Raw genomic sequence first — 18655 nt, forward strand, 5'->3', positions numbered from 1 at the left:
TAACCAATCAATGTTATATCAAAAATATATATAGCCAAAAAAAAACAAGACGAGATAGAAGGGAAAGAGTCACATTTTGTAAGAAACAACAACATCTGCACAGACTGAGTTCCAGAGTGAAGGCTTACGGAGCGTTGCTGCTTGCGTTTCTGTTGTGTGTGTGTGAGTGAGGCCGGGGGGGGGGGGGGGGGGGGGGCTCAAGGACACCGCAGACTGGTCGATGAGAGACAGAGCGGCGTTGTGTCAGCAACCCCCTCCGGTCTTGATATCGGAAGGTCGCTAGTTCGTATCCCCGGACCGGCACGTTAAAATGACCACCGCTGAAGTGCCCTTGGACAAGGCATTGAACCCCTACCATGAAATGTTCTATGAGCAGGGCCTGGCTGTAAACAAGTTCTTGAGCTTAGTCCAGTTACCCTGGATAAACATAGTACCTTTCCTTTCCTTACCTGTCATGTGGAGAGAGGTGTTAGGAATCAGAGACAAGCTGCACATCCTGGGGACCGTCATCACGCTGCTTCAGGTCAGAGAGAAGCTGGCTGCGAGCGACAACCACCTACAGGAAGCGAACAGACTCAATGCAGGATTATGTATAGCTTCACACGTTTTGACTAGATGTCCCGATACTGTATTGGTATCGGTAAAAGTATCGGATCGGCCCCTTATTTGTCATATCGGATCATATCGGTATCGGTGAATATGCCAGTCTAACCAGCGATCCAACACAGGGCAGGTAAATGTTGGGACATGTGGAGTTTGCTTTGGAATTGCCCAAACTGCAAGTGCACATTTGAGTGAGGAGTCTGCTATAAACACAACACGAGATATTTAGATAGCTATAACCACAACATGAGATCATGACACTGGTATCGGTATCGGCTAACACAGAAATTGTTGTATCGGGATTGGAAGCTAAAAAAGTGTATCGGGACATCCCTAGTTTTGAAACTGTTCAAAATGATATTCTGAAATGATGTGCGGAAAACAAAAATACACTGACCACCATCACGAGCACATTTGCTGACCCAGAGCTGCTAACAAGAATCTTTGTTGATCCAAAATGCCGCAGCTCGCTTGGTCTTCAACCAGCCAAAATTCTCGATCCCCCCTTCTCCGCTGGCTCCATTGGCTCCTGGTCGCTGCCCGCACAGAATACAAAACTCTGATGCTGGCATTCAAGGCAACCAAAGGTATGCCAATGCCATCCCCCCATATCTTGCAAGTCTGATTGAACCCTACAAACCCTCCCGCACACTCATATCAGCCGACGCAGGGATGCTGGAAGTACCTTCACTAAAATCGCTGGGACAACGCTCCACACGTCCCAAACTCTTCACCCTTCTGACTCCAAAACTATGGAATGCACTTCCCATTAATGTAAATCGCTCTGGATTAAGAGCCTCTGCTAAATGCCTAAATTGTAGATTGTAAGAAGCTCTGGGTCAGAAGGAACTAAGAGGCAGACAGAGGGTTAATGAGCGTCAACAAGCACCATGGTGAACCTCTGCAGTAAAGTGACGGAGTTTCATTTCTCTCCAAAAGCCCTTGAATATGATGGAATATGAGTATGGATCTGTGACCATGGTAAACTAAGCTCACATAGCTTACACCATACCTGTAAAAAAAAATATATATATATATATATATATATATATATATATATATAAAAAAAAATCCAGCTGTTGGTGTCTGTCCACAAACTTTGTCCTACACAAAAATTAAATTCCCATTGACAATGAATGGAGAATTTTACGTCATAGTTATTATTATATATCTTTATTGAAAGGATAAACCCCTTGAGATGCATCATCTTATTTTAGACGGGGTCGTCAACACAGATTAATACATAGAGTATCCAAACAATACAACAATGCATCCATACAGACAAAGATAGCTGCTGGTTCAACCACTAAATAGCAGAGTTCATATGGAAAACTACCCATAGCAAAGATAAAACAATGAAAAATGTACTGACATGCGGTACCAATATGCACATGTGATAATAAAAAGCAACAGCGAGCAAGCAAGGTACAAACATGAACATGCATATTGAAGAAGAGTCAGTACATTATGTCAAAATATAGAAAATACAATTAGAAGCATGAGCACGCGTTAGAAGGTGAGTGGAGATAGATTATTTAAATACTAGTTCTATAAGGGTATCTCAGTATGAATCTACATAGGGTATTATAGGTAATAGGTTACATTAAGGGGGGGGGGGGTAGAGATTTGTTTCTGTGGTATTCTGATATATCAGCATAATCTAATTTTGGTAGTTATAAAATAACACTCAAACTAGTGCTGGTTGTCTGGTTTCGGTCCTGCCGCAGTGGGGTCCGTTTAGAACTTAACCGGGATGCCGAAAACGTCTAGCACAACTATGTCTAGACGTCACTGAGGACAAATGTCTTGTCCCGTACGGCGGGCGATAGCAAATAATGCTGCTAGCTAACCCTAAACCTTTGATCCTTCTTTTGTAAGGTTTTACTGGATGCATATGTCATGATGACGATGCCAGAACTGTGTCCGTATCACCATGACGATGATAGGCATGTAATGTGTATACCCAATACCATACAGTATATGAGGTTTCTACATTAGCCTAATGTCAGTGCTTAGACATCTCTGATATCTCCATATATGGAGCTATAAAAATTCTAGCACAATGATGTCTGGGAATTGTAATAAGGCCAGACATCCTGCCTCGTACGGAGGACGGTGCAGTCTCTCGCGAGGAGCATAGCAAATGCTGCTATAGCTAACTCTAAACCTCTTCTGAATCCCATTTTCAGAGACAAGTTTCTTACAATTAAGTAAAAGTTGCAGAAAATAATGTCTGAGCAAATAGACTAGCAGTCTATTTTACGTCATTATGATGTACATATTGTACATTTGTACATTTGTACATAACTGGCAGATAACGTCCCGTAGAGTGGGTACTTGGGTCTTGTAGTTAGCTAGCAAATGCTGCTAGCTAACTCTAAACCTCTTCTGAATCCCATTTTCAGAGACTAATTTCTTACAATATTAAGTAAAGGTTGCAGAAAATAGCGTCTGAGCAAATAGACTAGCAGTCTATTTTACGTCATTATGTACATTTGTACATATTGTACATTTGTACATTTGTACATAACTGGCAGATAACGTCCCGTAGAGTGGGTACGAATATGCTCGTTGGAATGAACCATTCTTTGTCTGGCCATTCCCCCGAGACCACTCTGCCATGGGAGACCCTACCTGGAGAACTAAGGCTCTTATAGGAGCACTTAGGCTCCAGACAACACAGATCCCGGGTTCATCAGGGCACACAAACCTCTCCACCACGATAAGGTGATGGTTCCTTGGAGGGGGGTTAGGGGTTTCTAAATTCTAATAATTTAGAAACTAAAATGACCCCTTTTCAGGGGACAGGGGGTAATTCGTAATTTGGGGTAATTTGTAATTGACCGCGGCCAGGGTGTGTTTCTGCAGTGCTGGGACGGTGTAGTGACGCCTGACGTGCTTCTCACAGTAGGATACGCTACACTCCATGCAGGTCTTGATGGCTGGGGCTGCTGGGCGCGTTTCGCTGGCGCAAATGTCGCAGGCTGGACCGGCACAGCGCGGCTGCAGCAGCCCGTTCAGCGCTTCGTTAACGGAGAGCTCGGGACGGGCTGGGTAGCTCTTCTCACACCGGGGGCACACGTATTCTCCTGCTGGGCCCGGCCGGGACCAGCGGGCGTCAATGCAGCTCATGCAGTAGCTGTGTCCACAGGGGATGGACACAGGGTCCCGCAGGATGGAGGAACACAGGAAGCATCTCACGTGGTCTGGAGGATCACTGGGGAGAGGAGGGTGGAGAGGGAGAGAGGGGGAGAGAGAGAGAGAGAGAGAGAGAGAGATAGGTCTATTATAGAGACGGGGCAGCGTTATAGACAGAAACAATAGTCACTGACGTCACTCATTCATCCCCTGGGTCTCTATGGACAATAAGAGGGAAGCCTACTGAGTGGAGAAAACAACATCAACAACAAAGTCCTATCTGATTGACAAAAATCCCATCTGATTGACAGCCCATATACATCCAAACACGGCAAAAAAAAAATCTTGTTGAGGTTTCTGCCCAACAGTGTGCATTCCCTCTGGAGTGAGTGTGGAAATAATAGTGTCCCTTTCCACCCCATGTCTACTATAACATTCTAAAGTCTTCATTGAAGCTTCCTCACCTCAACTCAAGAGAGATGACGAAGTTGATGGGTCGATCCATGGACTTGTCAGACTTCAGGGACAGACAGCCGGGACTGTCTGACCTCTCTATAAACCTGAAAACCAGTTCAGTTAGTCTCTCCAGTTGACTCAATGTCCTACGGCAAATCAAATGAGTCAAAGCGATAACAAGCCTTTCCTCCTAGCAGAATTTAAAATAGCCATTTTAAAATACATATTGAATACATATTGAAATGACGAACAGATGACATTTTCTGTTCTTGCTATGTATGACTATGAAGGTGTTGTTCCAGATTCATTGTAGCATTCAGAGTATGGTTCAGAGATTGTGGAAACTGGGCACAAACACTGTTCTGGGTCTGACACATCAATCGTTACACAAAGGAAAAAACTAAATTGCACACATTTGGGGCAATAATAATAATATACTTATACTATATCGATCCTATCTATACAATCATATAATTTGGAGATAAAAAAGAGCAGAATAAGAAAGAAAAAGGTACAAAAACAATAAGGGGTCTTCTCCCCTTCGGGCTTGATCCCTAATAATGATAATAATAGCTTGAATTTATATAGAGCCTTCCATGAACCTATGGGCGCTAACAAGTAGTTATTCGACCTCCCGTTAGTTCGACCGGATTAAGGTTGGTGAGGGATGCGTTAAAACGACCGGTTTAAGGTTGGTGTGGGATGCGTTAAAACGACCGGATGAAGGTTGGTGAGGGATGCGTTAAAACGACCGGATTAAGGTTGGTGAGAAATGCGTTAAAACGACCAGATTAAGGTTGGTGAGGAATGCGTTAAAATGACCGGATTAAGGTTGGTGAGGGATGCGTTAAAATGACCGGATTAAGGTTGGTGAGGGATGTGTTAAAACGACCGGATTAAGGTTGGTGAGGGATGCTTTAAAATGTCCGGATTAAGGTTGGTGAGGGATGTGTTAAAACGACCGGATTAAGGTTGGTGAGGGATGTGTTAAAATGACCGGATTAAGGTTGGTGAGGGATGTGTTAAAACGACCGGATTAAGGTTGGTGAGGGATGCTTTAAAATGTCCGGATTAAGGTTGGTGAGGGATGTGTTAAAACGACCGGATTAAGGTTGGTGAGGGATGTGTTAAAACGACTGAATTAAGGTTGGTGAGGGATGCTTTAAAACAACCTGATTAAAGTTGGTGAGGGACGCGTTGCTCCCGTGCTTGTGGTTATGTTTAGGTTAGAGTTAGAGATAGTGTTAGTAATGTTACCTCATGGTTCCTCACTGTATTGCTGTATTCACTGCTATTATTTTCATGTTGTTTTATGCCTTTATTGCTTTTGCTCTGTAAAGGACTTTGAGCTGCATGAACACCAACAAACAAACAACTATATCTAGACTTTCTCACCCTTCTTTGAAGTGGTCAGGTACATCCATGGACCAGTCACTTTTCATGGACTCATAGCAGCTAGATGCAGGAGAACTGCAAGTAGCTGATCTGCTCCCAAACTGAAAACTGAAACCAAACAGATTCACGCTGGAAACCAGAGCATCAACAGCAACATAAAACATAATGAATACATTATTACTTGCGCAAGCAGAGCGCGCAAGTCATGTTTTCGCCCGGTCTCTTCCGCTGTGACAGCTGTCCCGCCATTCGATGTTTATGCAGAAAAACATCAAATCTGTGCCCGTTTTGCTGGGACCAAATGACCACAAATGACCATATTTCTTACGTCATCATTTAGAGCTAGTCATACGTATACTATATACATAATCAGTCAAAATAAAATAGCAAATTGTGCCTGATCTGCTGGGACCAGAGTACGTGGTGTGTATATGTATGACTAGCTCTTAATGATGACGTAAGAAATATGGTCATTTGTGGTCATTTGGTCCCAGCAATCGAGGCACAGATTTGCTGTTTTCTTGCATAAACATCAAATGGCGGGACAGCTGTCACGGTTTTTGGCGCAAAGTAACCACAGTATACCGCTAATCAACTTACAACTACACACTTTATACAGTATAGAGTATAGAGTATATATGTATACGTATATAGTATATGCCTATATACTATATATATACTATATATATTTCTTATGTCATCATTTAGAGCTAGTCATACTTATACTATATACATAGTCAGTAAAAATAAAATAGCAAATTGTGCCTGATCTGCTGGGACCAGAGTACGTGGTGTGTATATGTATGACTAGCTCTTAATGATGACGTAAGAAATATGGTAATTTGTGGTCGTTTGGTCCCAGCAAACCAGGCACAGATTTGCTGTTTTCTTGCATAAACATCAAATGGCGGGACAGCTGTCACGGTTTTTGGCGCAAAGTAACCACAGTATACTGCTAATCAACTTACAACTACACACTCTATATAGTATATATGTATACGTATATCACTCATTCTTGAGATGAGGGACAAAAGTGGAAAAAACATGTCCCACACATAAGAGCCTTATTTATGTTAAAAATAAATTAATTCATAAAAATAAAAGCACTTGCTAAAGTTAAATGTAATACAGTTGTGTATTATTATGCCATTAATTTCATTATAATTGTTTTCATATGCCATCTGAATTAGTTAAAAGCAGGCACTGTACCCAAAAACGCCTGTATTTAGCCTGTCCCCAGCAAGTGGTCACAATTTCAAACTGCTAAAAAAGTGTCTAATACTGTCACAATCACATAAATATACATACTAAATTAAAGTAGATTGTCAACAACATAGCAAACAATATACACAGTTATAAAGGTAGCTCCCTCAGAGGAGGGAGTTATGGCCAAATATCATTCACAATGCGACAATATCATTATGCTTACAATATTAAGAATTCTGTTTTAAGTTAATAGTAGTGGTAAAATGTAAACTATATTTTTGGGGTAGTTAATCATTCAGTCTATCCACTATTGAGAGTATGTTCTCTCTTTAATTACAGCAGCAGTATTTATTTTAGAAGCTTAAGTCCTTGTATCAGTAAGTCTTGAATAGATTAGTAAAGATAATGAGATATACAGAAGGGGGCTGTAATGCAACTATTAAGGATGCAAACTGCCTTAATACCCCATGAAGAAGAAGGATCAGTAAATCTGTGTTCTACAGAATGGGTCTAGAGACAAAAAGCCAGACTGTCTATTAAGCCAGGCTTGCTGATCCCGGCTCGCCAAATCAGCCAATTCTGAGCCTCGCTTGGCTTTAGTGGAACGGAATAAACCAGGCTGTAAAGATCAGGATTTAAAAAGCCTGGCTTTGGCCTAAATCCTGGATTAGTTCATCCAAGTTTCGTGAAACAGGCCCCTGGTCTGACAAGCATTCAATTGTTTGATATTTTAAACAAACAATGTTGATATCAATGAGGTCACAGCTTTTACATGTCAACTCCGTCAGGACATTATTATGATCTTTGTTAAGAATTCCAAAATAATGTTTATTATTTTAGTTTAGGGTTAGGTTTAGCTAACAAATGAAGCAAAAACAAAATGGCTACATTGTACTACAGATTAAGATGAAAACAAATGACATTTTGTCAACTCCGTCAGACGTCAACTCCGTCAGGTTTTGTGTCTGACGGAGTTGACATGTATCTGACGGAGTTGACAAAAGTGTTCCTAAAACAATAAAATTATAGTTTTTGAATAATGGGACGTATTCTAATTTGGCACACAGTTAGAGCATGCCTTAAGGAACATTTTTGGCTATAGGGCCATCACAGATTTGTCTCGTGGTGACCATGGCAGCCATTTTCCAAAATTGCCGCCACCTGCTGTTATTTTACAATAACTCAAGTTCTACACCATCTAGGATCTTGATTCTGGTGACTAATCATACATTTTCAAGGATGTGGGATACATTGGTACTATTTAGATTTGTCCTGTGACCATGGCAGCCATTGTTTTTCAAAATGGCCGCCACCTGCTGTTATTTTACAATAACTCAAGTTTTAGACCACCTAGGATCTTGATTCTGGCGACTAATAATACATTTTAAAAGATGAGGAATACAGTGGTACTATTTAGATTTGTCCTGTGACCATGGCAGCGATTGTTTTTCAAAATGACCACCAACCTGCTGTTATTTTACCAATAACTCAAGTTTTAGACCACCAAGAATCTTGATTCTGGTGACTAATCATTACATTTTCAAGGATGAACTTTCTCTGGGAGGCGTCAGGGCTTATTTCAGGTGCAGGTTGAGTTGCTACTGACAGGACATTAAAAGGAGGTGGGCTTTCTGGCCTTTGACTTGTCCCTTTCAGGTACAGACCATAGACTGTAAAAAATATGGACAAAGCGTTCGCCGGGTCTAACATGGACGTAAAATGAAGCCTGTTATTCCTGCACTGTAAGTCGCCATCTTTCTAGATCCGTTTGGTACCAGCTGGCCATTGGCTGGCTCCGTTTTGGACCAGCTGGCCATTGGCTGCCCAGACAACGAGGCGGGACTTCCCCCCTTCTTCTCCGTTGGTTTTTATTTTGACTCGAGTGGGAGGGGAATCCCGATCATAGACTGTAACGGTAGCCACGCCCCTCAGAACATACGCGATGTTTTTTTTTCTTTATGGTCATTTTTTTAAATTAATGGGACCATAATCTTCCAAAAAGAATATTATGACATTAGAAATGAGACTTTAAACTAGTGACTGGAAGAAGAAAGTATTCATGACCATGTTTATTAAGGTAATACAGTCTAGGTGAAGTTGGGCCAAAATACATGGGCCTCTATGGAGCTATGGGGCTTTTTGGGTCCAGTCCAGCGCCACAACAGGCCATTATTATGAACTACCGATTTCAAATGAGGCTTCACGAAATATCTGGCTGACTGCCCCCCTGGTACAGACGCACAGTTTGACTTCACTGGCCACTGCAGTGTGGCGTTGTATCTTGGTGGCCTCCTGCCAGTGTTTCTCCATCCTTCTCATGACCTCTGTGTTCTGGGGCTCTGTTATAGTCAACTTACATTGTCTTGGCTGGAGATTGCTTTCCTGCAGGGTCCAGCCCAGTCTTGTGCAGATGGCTGCTGGCCCACCTGGAGGCCCCAACCTCACTTGTTCGGTTGGTGTGATTAGGTGGGGTGGTCTTCCCCAATCAGGATGAAGGGTTTGACCCTTTCAAACGGCAGTCTGGCCAAGTGTCTGTATTTAGTTGTGAGGCTAGATACAGGATACGATTGCTCACCCAGCCCCAGGTGACTTGAGGTGAAGGCTCCTTTGATTTGGTAACATTGCTTTGGTTGACATGCTGGGGACACAGAATGACACTGATGCCTTCAGTGTCTGCACATCCTGCCTGATAGTCCTGAAGGCAGATCTTCTGTCTTCAGTCTTTCGCTCACTGTTCACTGCTCACTGTTCACCTCAAGCAGGTCTTCAAGGTGTTTGCCTTTGCACAGGCTATATGGCTAGGACTCGTGCTTCAACCACTCAGAGAACTCCAACATGGTGTTGGTTGCTCCTGGGCCGCAGAGCATTGTGCAGCAGAATTCAGCTCTCATCTCTGGTGGCAGCTTGTTGAGGAGTCGTGCAACATGTGAGCCGCATCTAAGTTCTGTGTCTCCCTCTGGGCCTAGGGTAGACACTTGCTATTTTCCGTAACACTAATTGGTGGGGCTGTCCAAACTTGTTGTTTAGGTGTCAATCGGGTCTCTGTTGGTGAAGTCGGGTCTAGGTGGTCTAGAAGATGAGTTAGTCAGGGGATATTAATACAATCTGGTAATAAATTCCTTATCAAGAATTTTCTTCACCAATGTGTTTGGAAGGGTGTCTACTAACATATCCCACATTGCTTTATATTCAACCACCCTAGGGGAACTTTTGACAGCTGCTGAAAGTTGGGGTACCATCAACAACCTATATAAGGCAAAATGTTCATTATGCTTTAAGTAGCATGTGACATGTCAAACTAGGGAGTTTTCATGATTCTGAATGCATTCCAAGCATTAGCTATGCACGAAGAACACTCCTTGGGCTGAAAATGGCGATAGCCGTCATCACAAAATGAGGTCAGCACATTTGGGCAAGTGGATATATGGCCGAATTTAGCCCAAGGGGTTTGACCCCTAGTTTGGCCATAGACTCCCTAGTTTGGCCATAGCCACTTGGTATGGTACCCAACTTTCAGCAGCTGTCAAAAATGCCCCTAGGGTGGTTCAATAGAAACCAATGTGGGATATGTTAGTAGACACATTTACAAACACATTGGTGAAAGAATTCTTGGTAAGAATTGTATTCACCGATTTGACATTATTCTGATAATATTCCCTGACTAAATTGGTAAAATAATAGCAGGTCCACCATTTTTGAAAATGGCTGCCATTGTCACAGGATAAATCTAAATAGTACAACTGTATTCCTCCTCCTTAAAAATGTAGGATTAGACACCAGAATCAAGATCCTAGGTGGTGTAGAACTTGAGTTATTGGGAAATAACAGAAATTTGGCGGCCATTTTGAAAAATGTCTACCATGGTCACAGGACAAATCTAAATAGTACCAATGTATCCCACATCCTTGAAAATGTATGATTAGTCACCATAATCAAGATCCTAGGTGGTGTAGAACTTGAGTTATTGTAAAAAAGAAAAAAAATGGTGGCGGCCATTTTGAAAATGGCTGCCATGGTCACAGGGCCAATATAAATAGTACCACTGTATTCCTCATCCTTGACAATGTGGGATTAGTCACCAGAATCAAGATCCTAGGTGGTCTAGAACCTAAATCAGTTAAACTTGTCAACTCCGTCAGATGTTCGTCAACTCCGTCAGACGTTCGTCCCGTGATGTTTTTGTTAATTTCCAAACAAATAGAAAATTCGATGTTAAATATTTTGTGCTTATGTATTGAAACACCAACTGAAATGATACGTAATGATGATTTTTTTTTTTTTTACATGGTTTTCATGTTATAATATTGAAAATAAAGGTTGAAATGACGGATTTGAGAAATTGGATATTTCATAATAGTGTGATATTGGAACAAAACAATATTAAAAGAATTGTATTACTTAACTTGATTACTGAAAGCCATTATAAGATAACTGAGGACTTTATATTATTGTTGAAATTATCAAATTCAATTAAAATGGATTTTAGTGTGTCTGACGGAGTTGACATGAATCAGGTATTAAGTGCATAAATGTCCCATTTTAGAAAGAAATGTTATGGGAAAAACCTGTTCCTTCTCAAGATTGGTAGTTGAGACCTGTGTCTACAAATACATCTATTTGATTTGAATGTATCTTAAAAAAAAAAAAAAATCTAGTTTGAAAAAAGTTTTGTCCCTTATCTCAAGAATGGGTGATATAGTATATGCCTATATACTATATATAGTATATGCCTATATACTATATATAGTATATGCCTGCTTTGCTGGGACCAAACGACCACAAATGACCATATCTCTTACGTCATCATTTAGAGCTAGTCTTACGTATACTATATACATAATCAGTAAAAATAAAATAGCAAGTTGTGCCTGATCTGCTGGGACCAGAGTACGTTTTATCTATTCATTTATGGCCTACTAGTGTGCAACAAGCAAGTATGCACTCGACAGAGTGCAGTTCTAGTTATTATTACTACCATTACATGCGTACATAAGGTACATTGTACATATGCTAATATATATTTTTGTAATGGCTTGTTCATAAACGTTATACACATTGAGACAGACTGAGGTTAGAGCTGTTCTTGTGCTCTGTTGTGTTTGTGCCTGTCACAGTGTGTGTGTGAGAGAGACAGAGAGAGAGAGAGAGAGAGAGAGAGAGAGAGAGAGAGAGCGTTTGGAGGTTAACATGCAGACACTTAAAGGCTGCTGTAGCCTATCGGATTAAACAACTGTTCCGTCACTTCCGTTTTTAATAAACACATGTTTACGACATGAAGTTAAATTTTTATTATCTTTATAGGGTAAACATGATGGGTGCGGCCAGAAATTCTTAAAGGAAGGCACAACTGTTGCACGTCAATAAGGGCTCGACGCGTCGACTCGCAAAATTACTACTGAGTCGTTCACAGTCGTTCTGGGAAATATCCCAGAGGATATCAAGTATTATTATCATATACATATTGCGCTCATTGAGACCAACCTGTCATTGTTGATGTAAGCGTCACCAGCTTCCATGTCTTCCAGCACGAAGGGCCGCTCACACTATAGAGCACGATAACTATATAACCTCAAAGAACCCTCACAGAACAATAACCTCAAAACCAAAGCGGTTTGACCCAAAACAGGGCGATAGCTCTGTTAAGGGGTGAGGCCCAGTGGTGTCTCTATCCCTGTTCCCCTCTTCCTGTTGTTCTTGTTTTAACGGTCCAAACTATGTACAGTATATATGCTGTTGTTTAATTTTAAATTGTTTACTTAGTGTTGGTGGTTTTGAGCGCACACAGTTGTGGTTTTAGTTTCCTTGCTCGGTGTGTGAACGGCCCTTCAGTCTTGTCCTTGAATCCTTCGCCCAGTGAGGAATATGACCTTCAGTTTGCACACACACACACACACACACACACACACACACACACACTGAGCTATGCCATGATTTAAATGAGGGGGGAGGGGGAAATATTTCATAAAAGTCAACCTGCAGGCTAATCAGTTTGATTGAAAGTTGCCATTCTGAATGCATCAGTCTGGCATCTAGACGCCAATAATAAGAACATGCTAGTTTTTACCCGATAAGAGTCCTGGTATAGCAGGCTATATACTTATACATTTATTTAATCAAATCTTGAAATATTTCATTATTTGATGATACTGGTGTTGATTAGCAACAATGCAACGGAAAAGAGATCCAAGGGCATGTCGCCATTTTTGTTCCAATGCATTTCCTGAGTCTGGTGTTTTAAAAGCAATTGATGCTTTTCAAACATCATGAATGTTGAATTGCTGTAGTCAAAACGCTTCAGATATTAACTCACGAAACTCGTAGATATAGAATAGCATAGCAATGTTCTGACTTTGCCTTCATGTGTGGCACAAGCATTGTCTTATATGATCCGAAATGTATTCTACTGCGTCATCTTTTCAAAATGGAGCTGCGTGTCTTAAAGGTTTTGCGTTCATGAGAAGCATTTAGCTGGAGTTTGGCTGCACGAGTCAATCATGAGACACTGCCATAAAATAAGTTACGCTAGAGTAGCACTTATTGTAAGAAGGAAACAAATACACTAGAATAGCACTTAGACCTACTATTGTCTATTTATTTACACACATTACTCACCTGCCAAGACCAGGAAAAGGGTAAAAGGAAAAAGACTTCCTGGCAACAGCTGTATTTAAGCAGCAGTGTTGCCAGATCTTTCTGAAGAAACAAGCAACCAGGTGTATGAAAACAAGATCGAGCCATGATGCGCACGCACGCAGGCACGCACGCAGGCAGGCACGCATGCACACATTGAAAATAGCAGATGTACAAAATCTCTAACTGTTTATCTGTTATGATGATTTTTCTTTATTTTACAGTACTGCATTTTTTGTATACATGTCATTATGTTGTGATTAATTGAAAATGAAGGACCCCAATGGAAACAAGCCTATAGTGCTTTAATAATAATATTAATAATATTAAAGGTATATTCAGTGATTTCACTTAATTCAAATATCACTTATTTTTTTGTTTTGTTGTGATAATCCGCCCTACTATAGAGTGTGCTGACCATATAAGGAGTTCCTCCCTGTCCCCAGTTAACCCCTGGGGGTCAAAAAACCTTAGGTTTCGTTTTTGACTCTCTATCCTGATTGGACGAAAGGCTGGGTCCCACAGCCAAAAACGAAACCTAAGGTTTTTTGAGTGAAATCACTGAATATACCTTTAATAATAATAATAATAATAATAATAATAATAATAATAATAATACACTTTACGGAAAAACATGCCCAAACTCAAAGTCGCTTATAATAAGCAAACATGGCAACCTTGTTTTTGCAGCCCATGGCCCCACACCCCCTTGAAAACTAGGGGGATTCCGTTCTAAGCACTAAAGCAGGAAGGCCTGCCTACAAGCTCAACTGTCAGGATTTAGAAGCTATTTGTAGAATCGTCCTCAGGTCTAAATGGGTCTTAATACTGAGAGTGCTGATTTTATTCTCTTCCTAATCCTATACATAATTTTGACAACCAGCGTCGTTTGTATGTCAATAGTCATATAGAGTATAGTTCTAAACCTTCTGGGTGAAATGATTAAGAAATATGATAGTCTGTAATCTGTATTTGGTTCAGTTTATTCTGTTTTTAGAAATATAAATGACATAGGCCACTATTTTTGCAAGCTGACAAATCATAGATCCACCAGTTTTAGAGATATATCTTATAGAGTAATGTCTTGCAGAGTTGAGAAAACAGGCCTGAATCACTTCTGACAGTTATTTCAGACATGCTCTAGTATGTGAAGAGTCTGCTTGTGCTATTAACAAATTTTTGGATTTAAAAAATGACACCCGTCCGTCATCAACAGCAACCCATCATAGTACATCATCCATTCATTGTCATTGAATTTAATATTTGTGTAGGACAAAAATAGCAGTAAATTCTCCATTCATTGTCAATGTAAATCTTTGAGTATAGGACATAATTTGTTCTACACAAAGATTGAATTCACATTGACAATGAATGGAGAGCATGCCAGTTGTGGTGGTGCTGGTTTTGGTATTTATGATCTATTACTATTTTCGAACAAGGGTGTTGTTTAAAATTAGTAGTCACTAGTGTAGTGACATGTAGTCACTACTATTCACTAGTTACATTAGTATGCCCTTGTGGCCTCACTATTCTCCCATACATTCATCCATTGCTTTATTTCCGTCATTTGCCTTTTTACCTCAAAGTTAATGTTGCAATCAATGAAAACAAACACATGTTTAGTTCATACAGCCTTTAACAGCTACTACGGCTCTCTGCTGCACGTTTCCTGCCTGGTCTTTGCAACCTGCCTATAGATACGAGCCCCTTGTTTCCTGTCTTCAGCATCTTTCTCACTGCTGCTACAGTATCACTTTCCCTTTCTCTCCCTCACTGACAACTAAGCACAAGCTCTTTAAATCTTTTAAAAACCACTGTAGGCTTAATTCCTAGTGAGGCCTATACTTTGAATAGTCCCGACTCATACAAATTGATCTACAAGCTCACAACGTGTAGATGTAGATCGGCTAGTAGAACTATTTTAAAATGATTTTCAAAATAGTAAAAACAATGGCAAATAAGTTTAGGGATAATGGTGGTGCAAGATGGAGCCCATGGGCTATTAACTTGTAAACTGAGAATATTGATCTAATATTCAAACATGTATTCAACAAAACGAACTTACAGTTAGTTGATTTAAAATCTGTGTATGCTCGTGCTCCGGACAAGTGACTTTTGTGCCAGGACAAGTGAAAGTGAAATGTACTTGTCCGAAGGACAAGTGCCTCAAAAGGTAAATGTCAAGCCCTGATACTTATATAAATGTTTTCTTTCTCAAATGCTGAGATGAGAATAAATTAACCCTGTATACTACTGTTATTATCCTGCTGTCAGCTTCTTCAACAATATCGTTTTTAAACCAAACGACTGTAGCCTATAGTCTGTAGCCTATACCTTATCTTCCACAGATTAGATGGTGGTAACTGGATAAGTAACATTGTGAACTGGAAAGCTGCGCGTCCATACGTTCCTGCCTCTGATCTGCTGATCTGAAACATTTCACCACCACCAACCGGAGGGGGTCCCAAGAGGGGCTACAACAACAACATCATAACTGTCTGTATTCTAATGCTGGAACATTTTACCTGTAGGTCACGTCGTTGGTCTGAGGGTGGCGCTCTCCTCAGATACGTCTTTAACCCATGAAGACATTGAGAATATTGTGTTGCAAAAGGTATTTAACCAACCGCTAAATACCTGTGTGATACACACACGTGTGTCGGTGTGTGTGTGTGTGTGTGTGTGTGTGTGTGTGTGTGTGTGTGTGTGTGTGTGTGTGTTTGTATCAAAATATATAAAGTAGCCTATAACCAAAGTTTTCAAATAGGCTAATTCAAGTGAAAGTATAAAACTTGCCTCTGAGATGTAGTGGAGGTATAGGAGGTTTAGGTGTAGAAATGTCCTGAAATACTCAGTAAATAAAGTGTGTGTGGAGGGACACCGAGCTATGCCAGCTAGGTGGAGGCACACAGGTGAATACAATTATCATGATTCATGATTATTCATAGGGGCTTGCTGTGTTTTAGTTATATCTCGGACGTGCTCTAGGAGTGTGAAAAATGTATTAAAACCTATTTTTATTTATTTGTATTACTTCCAGCTTAAAGAAGAACTGGTCAAACTGGGGCTGCCGGCAGACATTGTAGCCTACTGAAGCTGCGAAATGTTCAAGACAAGGATTAAAGTACAGCTACAGCACCCCCTGCTGCTCACCTCTATTTGGTCTCTCTCTTAATTTAAATTTAAATTTAAAAGTTGTTTCTCACTAGATAAACAATGTTATTTTTGTATTATTTTATTAAGGTCAATAGCTTCTGGTGGTGGTTGCCCCACTATCATTTCTTCCTGCCCACCCATAGTGTGGCCCTAAGGCTAAAACAGCCCCCTGTTAATAATCCTAAAGCGGGGCCTCCATTGGTCAGTTTTTGTTTAATGCCTGTGAGTCATACTTCCTGACAAATGCAGAGACTGAACACAATCATCTTTAGTATAAGGGGATACCAAGATATTCTTTGTTACTGGAAAAATATTCGTAGGCTATGTCTATTCCTTATAATCAAGTCAAGAGCTTGATATGTCTTTATCAATCATAATAAAGCCTGTTATTGTCACAGTGTCAGTACTCATTAGTAGTCTTAAAAAGTTTCATCTCTAAATCTTGAATCACTCCATGATTCGTGAAAGTACTAACTCACGGTTTAGTACTAACGGTTTAGTACTAACTCACAGTTTAGTCCTACTTGCTGCAATTGTATGCTACAGTAAAGAACTCTCTGCCACTTCCTTTTAGCCTCATGAGGAGCTACAGTACTTGTGATTAGGGGGCTTGAGTGCTATTTTAACAGGGCAGGCGTGGCCATTTTACTCAAACCTGTGGTGAAATCAGTGCTCCAGTAATGGAGCTCCATCTGTTTTCACCAGCAGAGAAGAGATGTTGGGCTCTGGGGGAAGATTAAAAAAAGAGTTATAGTTTTTTTTCTCACTCTGTAGTTTTTTTACATGCATGTTTGTGGTTTAGAGGCAGTAGCACTGAGCTGGAGGTAGCAGAGACTAAAATATTGAGGTTCTGTCTGGGAGTAACGGATGGATAGGATCAGGAACGAGTAGCTCTGGTCCATAGCCTTCTACTGCTTCAGTATAAGGCTATGGGACTAAAAGTATTTTTTTTCTGTGGAAACAAAATCCTTTTGGCCAAAAAGTACCGTTTATACGTGTGGTGGGGGGCTCAGAGTGCGTCCACTAAGGAAAGTAACCGAAAGTAAACCGAAAGTCCCATATAGCCTTATACTGAAGCAGTAGAAGGCTATGGACCAGAGCTAAGGAACGAGTACATCTAGACTAGAGACAGCACGTGTTAGATGTTTTGAAGAGTCCATACTGAGATGGTTTAGACATATACAGAGGAGGGATAGTGAGTATCTTGGTACTAAAAGAATGCTGAGTTTGGAACTGCCAGGCAGGAATTCAGGAGGCCTAGAGGAAGACCAAAGAGAAGATTTATGGATGTAAGAGGAAAGAGGACATGAAGGTAGTTGGTGTGAAAGAAGAGGAGGCAGAGGACAGGGTGAGATGGAGGCAAAATATTTGCTTTGGTGACCCCTGAAGGGAAAAGCTGGAAGGAAAGGAAGAAGAAATACACAATAGCACATGCATTAAATGTATCTATAAATATACTCTCTAAAATAGAGATGTATTCCACAGTCAAACACATTTAATAGAATACTGCCCTTTGGTGGTGTGGGAACAATGGTATGTCTTGTGGAACAAGAATACATTATGTATTATAGCATGTCTGCACAACACTTATATTTTGCCAATTTCCAAGTGACACTTGTTGAAAGGATGTTAGCACATGAATGATGAATGAACCATTGTAAGTGCTTTGAGTAGGCACGTAGTGCATGCAAAAGCTCTATAAAAATGCATATAATTATAAAACAAAATGCAATTCATTATAAAGTGTAATTCATCTCAACAATTAAGCTTCTGAGATTAATTGCGGCGTATAGAACGGTAAGTTTATCCCAGTAACAACATCTCCCCATGGTTTCCTCCTAGTAAACCAACCATCACCATTAGAGTTTAACTAGCAGCTTCATGACGTGTCTTGTGTGTGTTCTGTCAGGTGGGTGACTGTAGTGTAGTCTGTGACCGAGTGCCAGGTCTAGTTCTGTTCCGTGGCCAGTAGGTGGTGCTGCTTCTCTCCTGTGGAAGGTCCGACAGCTCAGCTTCAACTAAGAGATACAGAGGGAAGAGGATGAGGAGTTTAATGGAGATATGGAGGCTG

The 18655-nt window shown here is 40.7% G+C and overlaps 1 protein-coding gene across 1 annotated transcript; it reads right to left on the reverse strand.

The window, feature by feature from the left end:
* Positions 1-1834: 1834 nt before the first annotated feature.
* LOC310872236 (E3 ubiquitin/ISG15 ligase TRIM25-like) lies at positions 1835-12587 on the reverse strand. Its single transcript, XM_083783993.1, has 4 exons — positions 12280-12587; positions 5593-5700; positions 4206-4301; positions 1835-3820 (listed from the first exon to the last, which is right to left on the reverse strand). The coding sequence occupies exons 1-4, from the start codon at positions 12312-12314 to the stop codon at positions 3385-3387; spliced, it is 675 nt and encodes a 224-aa protein (XP_083640119.1). The 5' UTR covers positions 12315-12587; the 3' UTR covers positions 1835-3384.
* Between the last annotated feature and the right edge of the window lie 6068 nt (positions 12588-18655).

The sequence above is a fragment of the Protomyctophum parallelum genome, assembly GCF_964188405.1.
Source record: "Protomyctophum parallelum genome assembly, chromosome: 15".
NCBI lineage: Eukaryota > Metazoa > Chordata > Actinopteri > Myctophiformes > Myctophidae > Protomyctophum > Protomyctophum parallelum.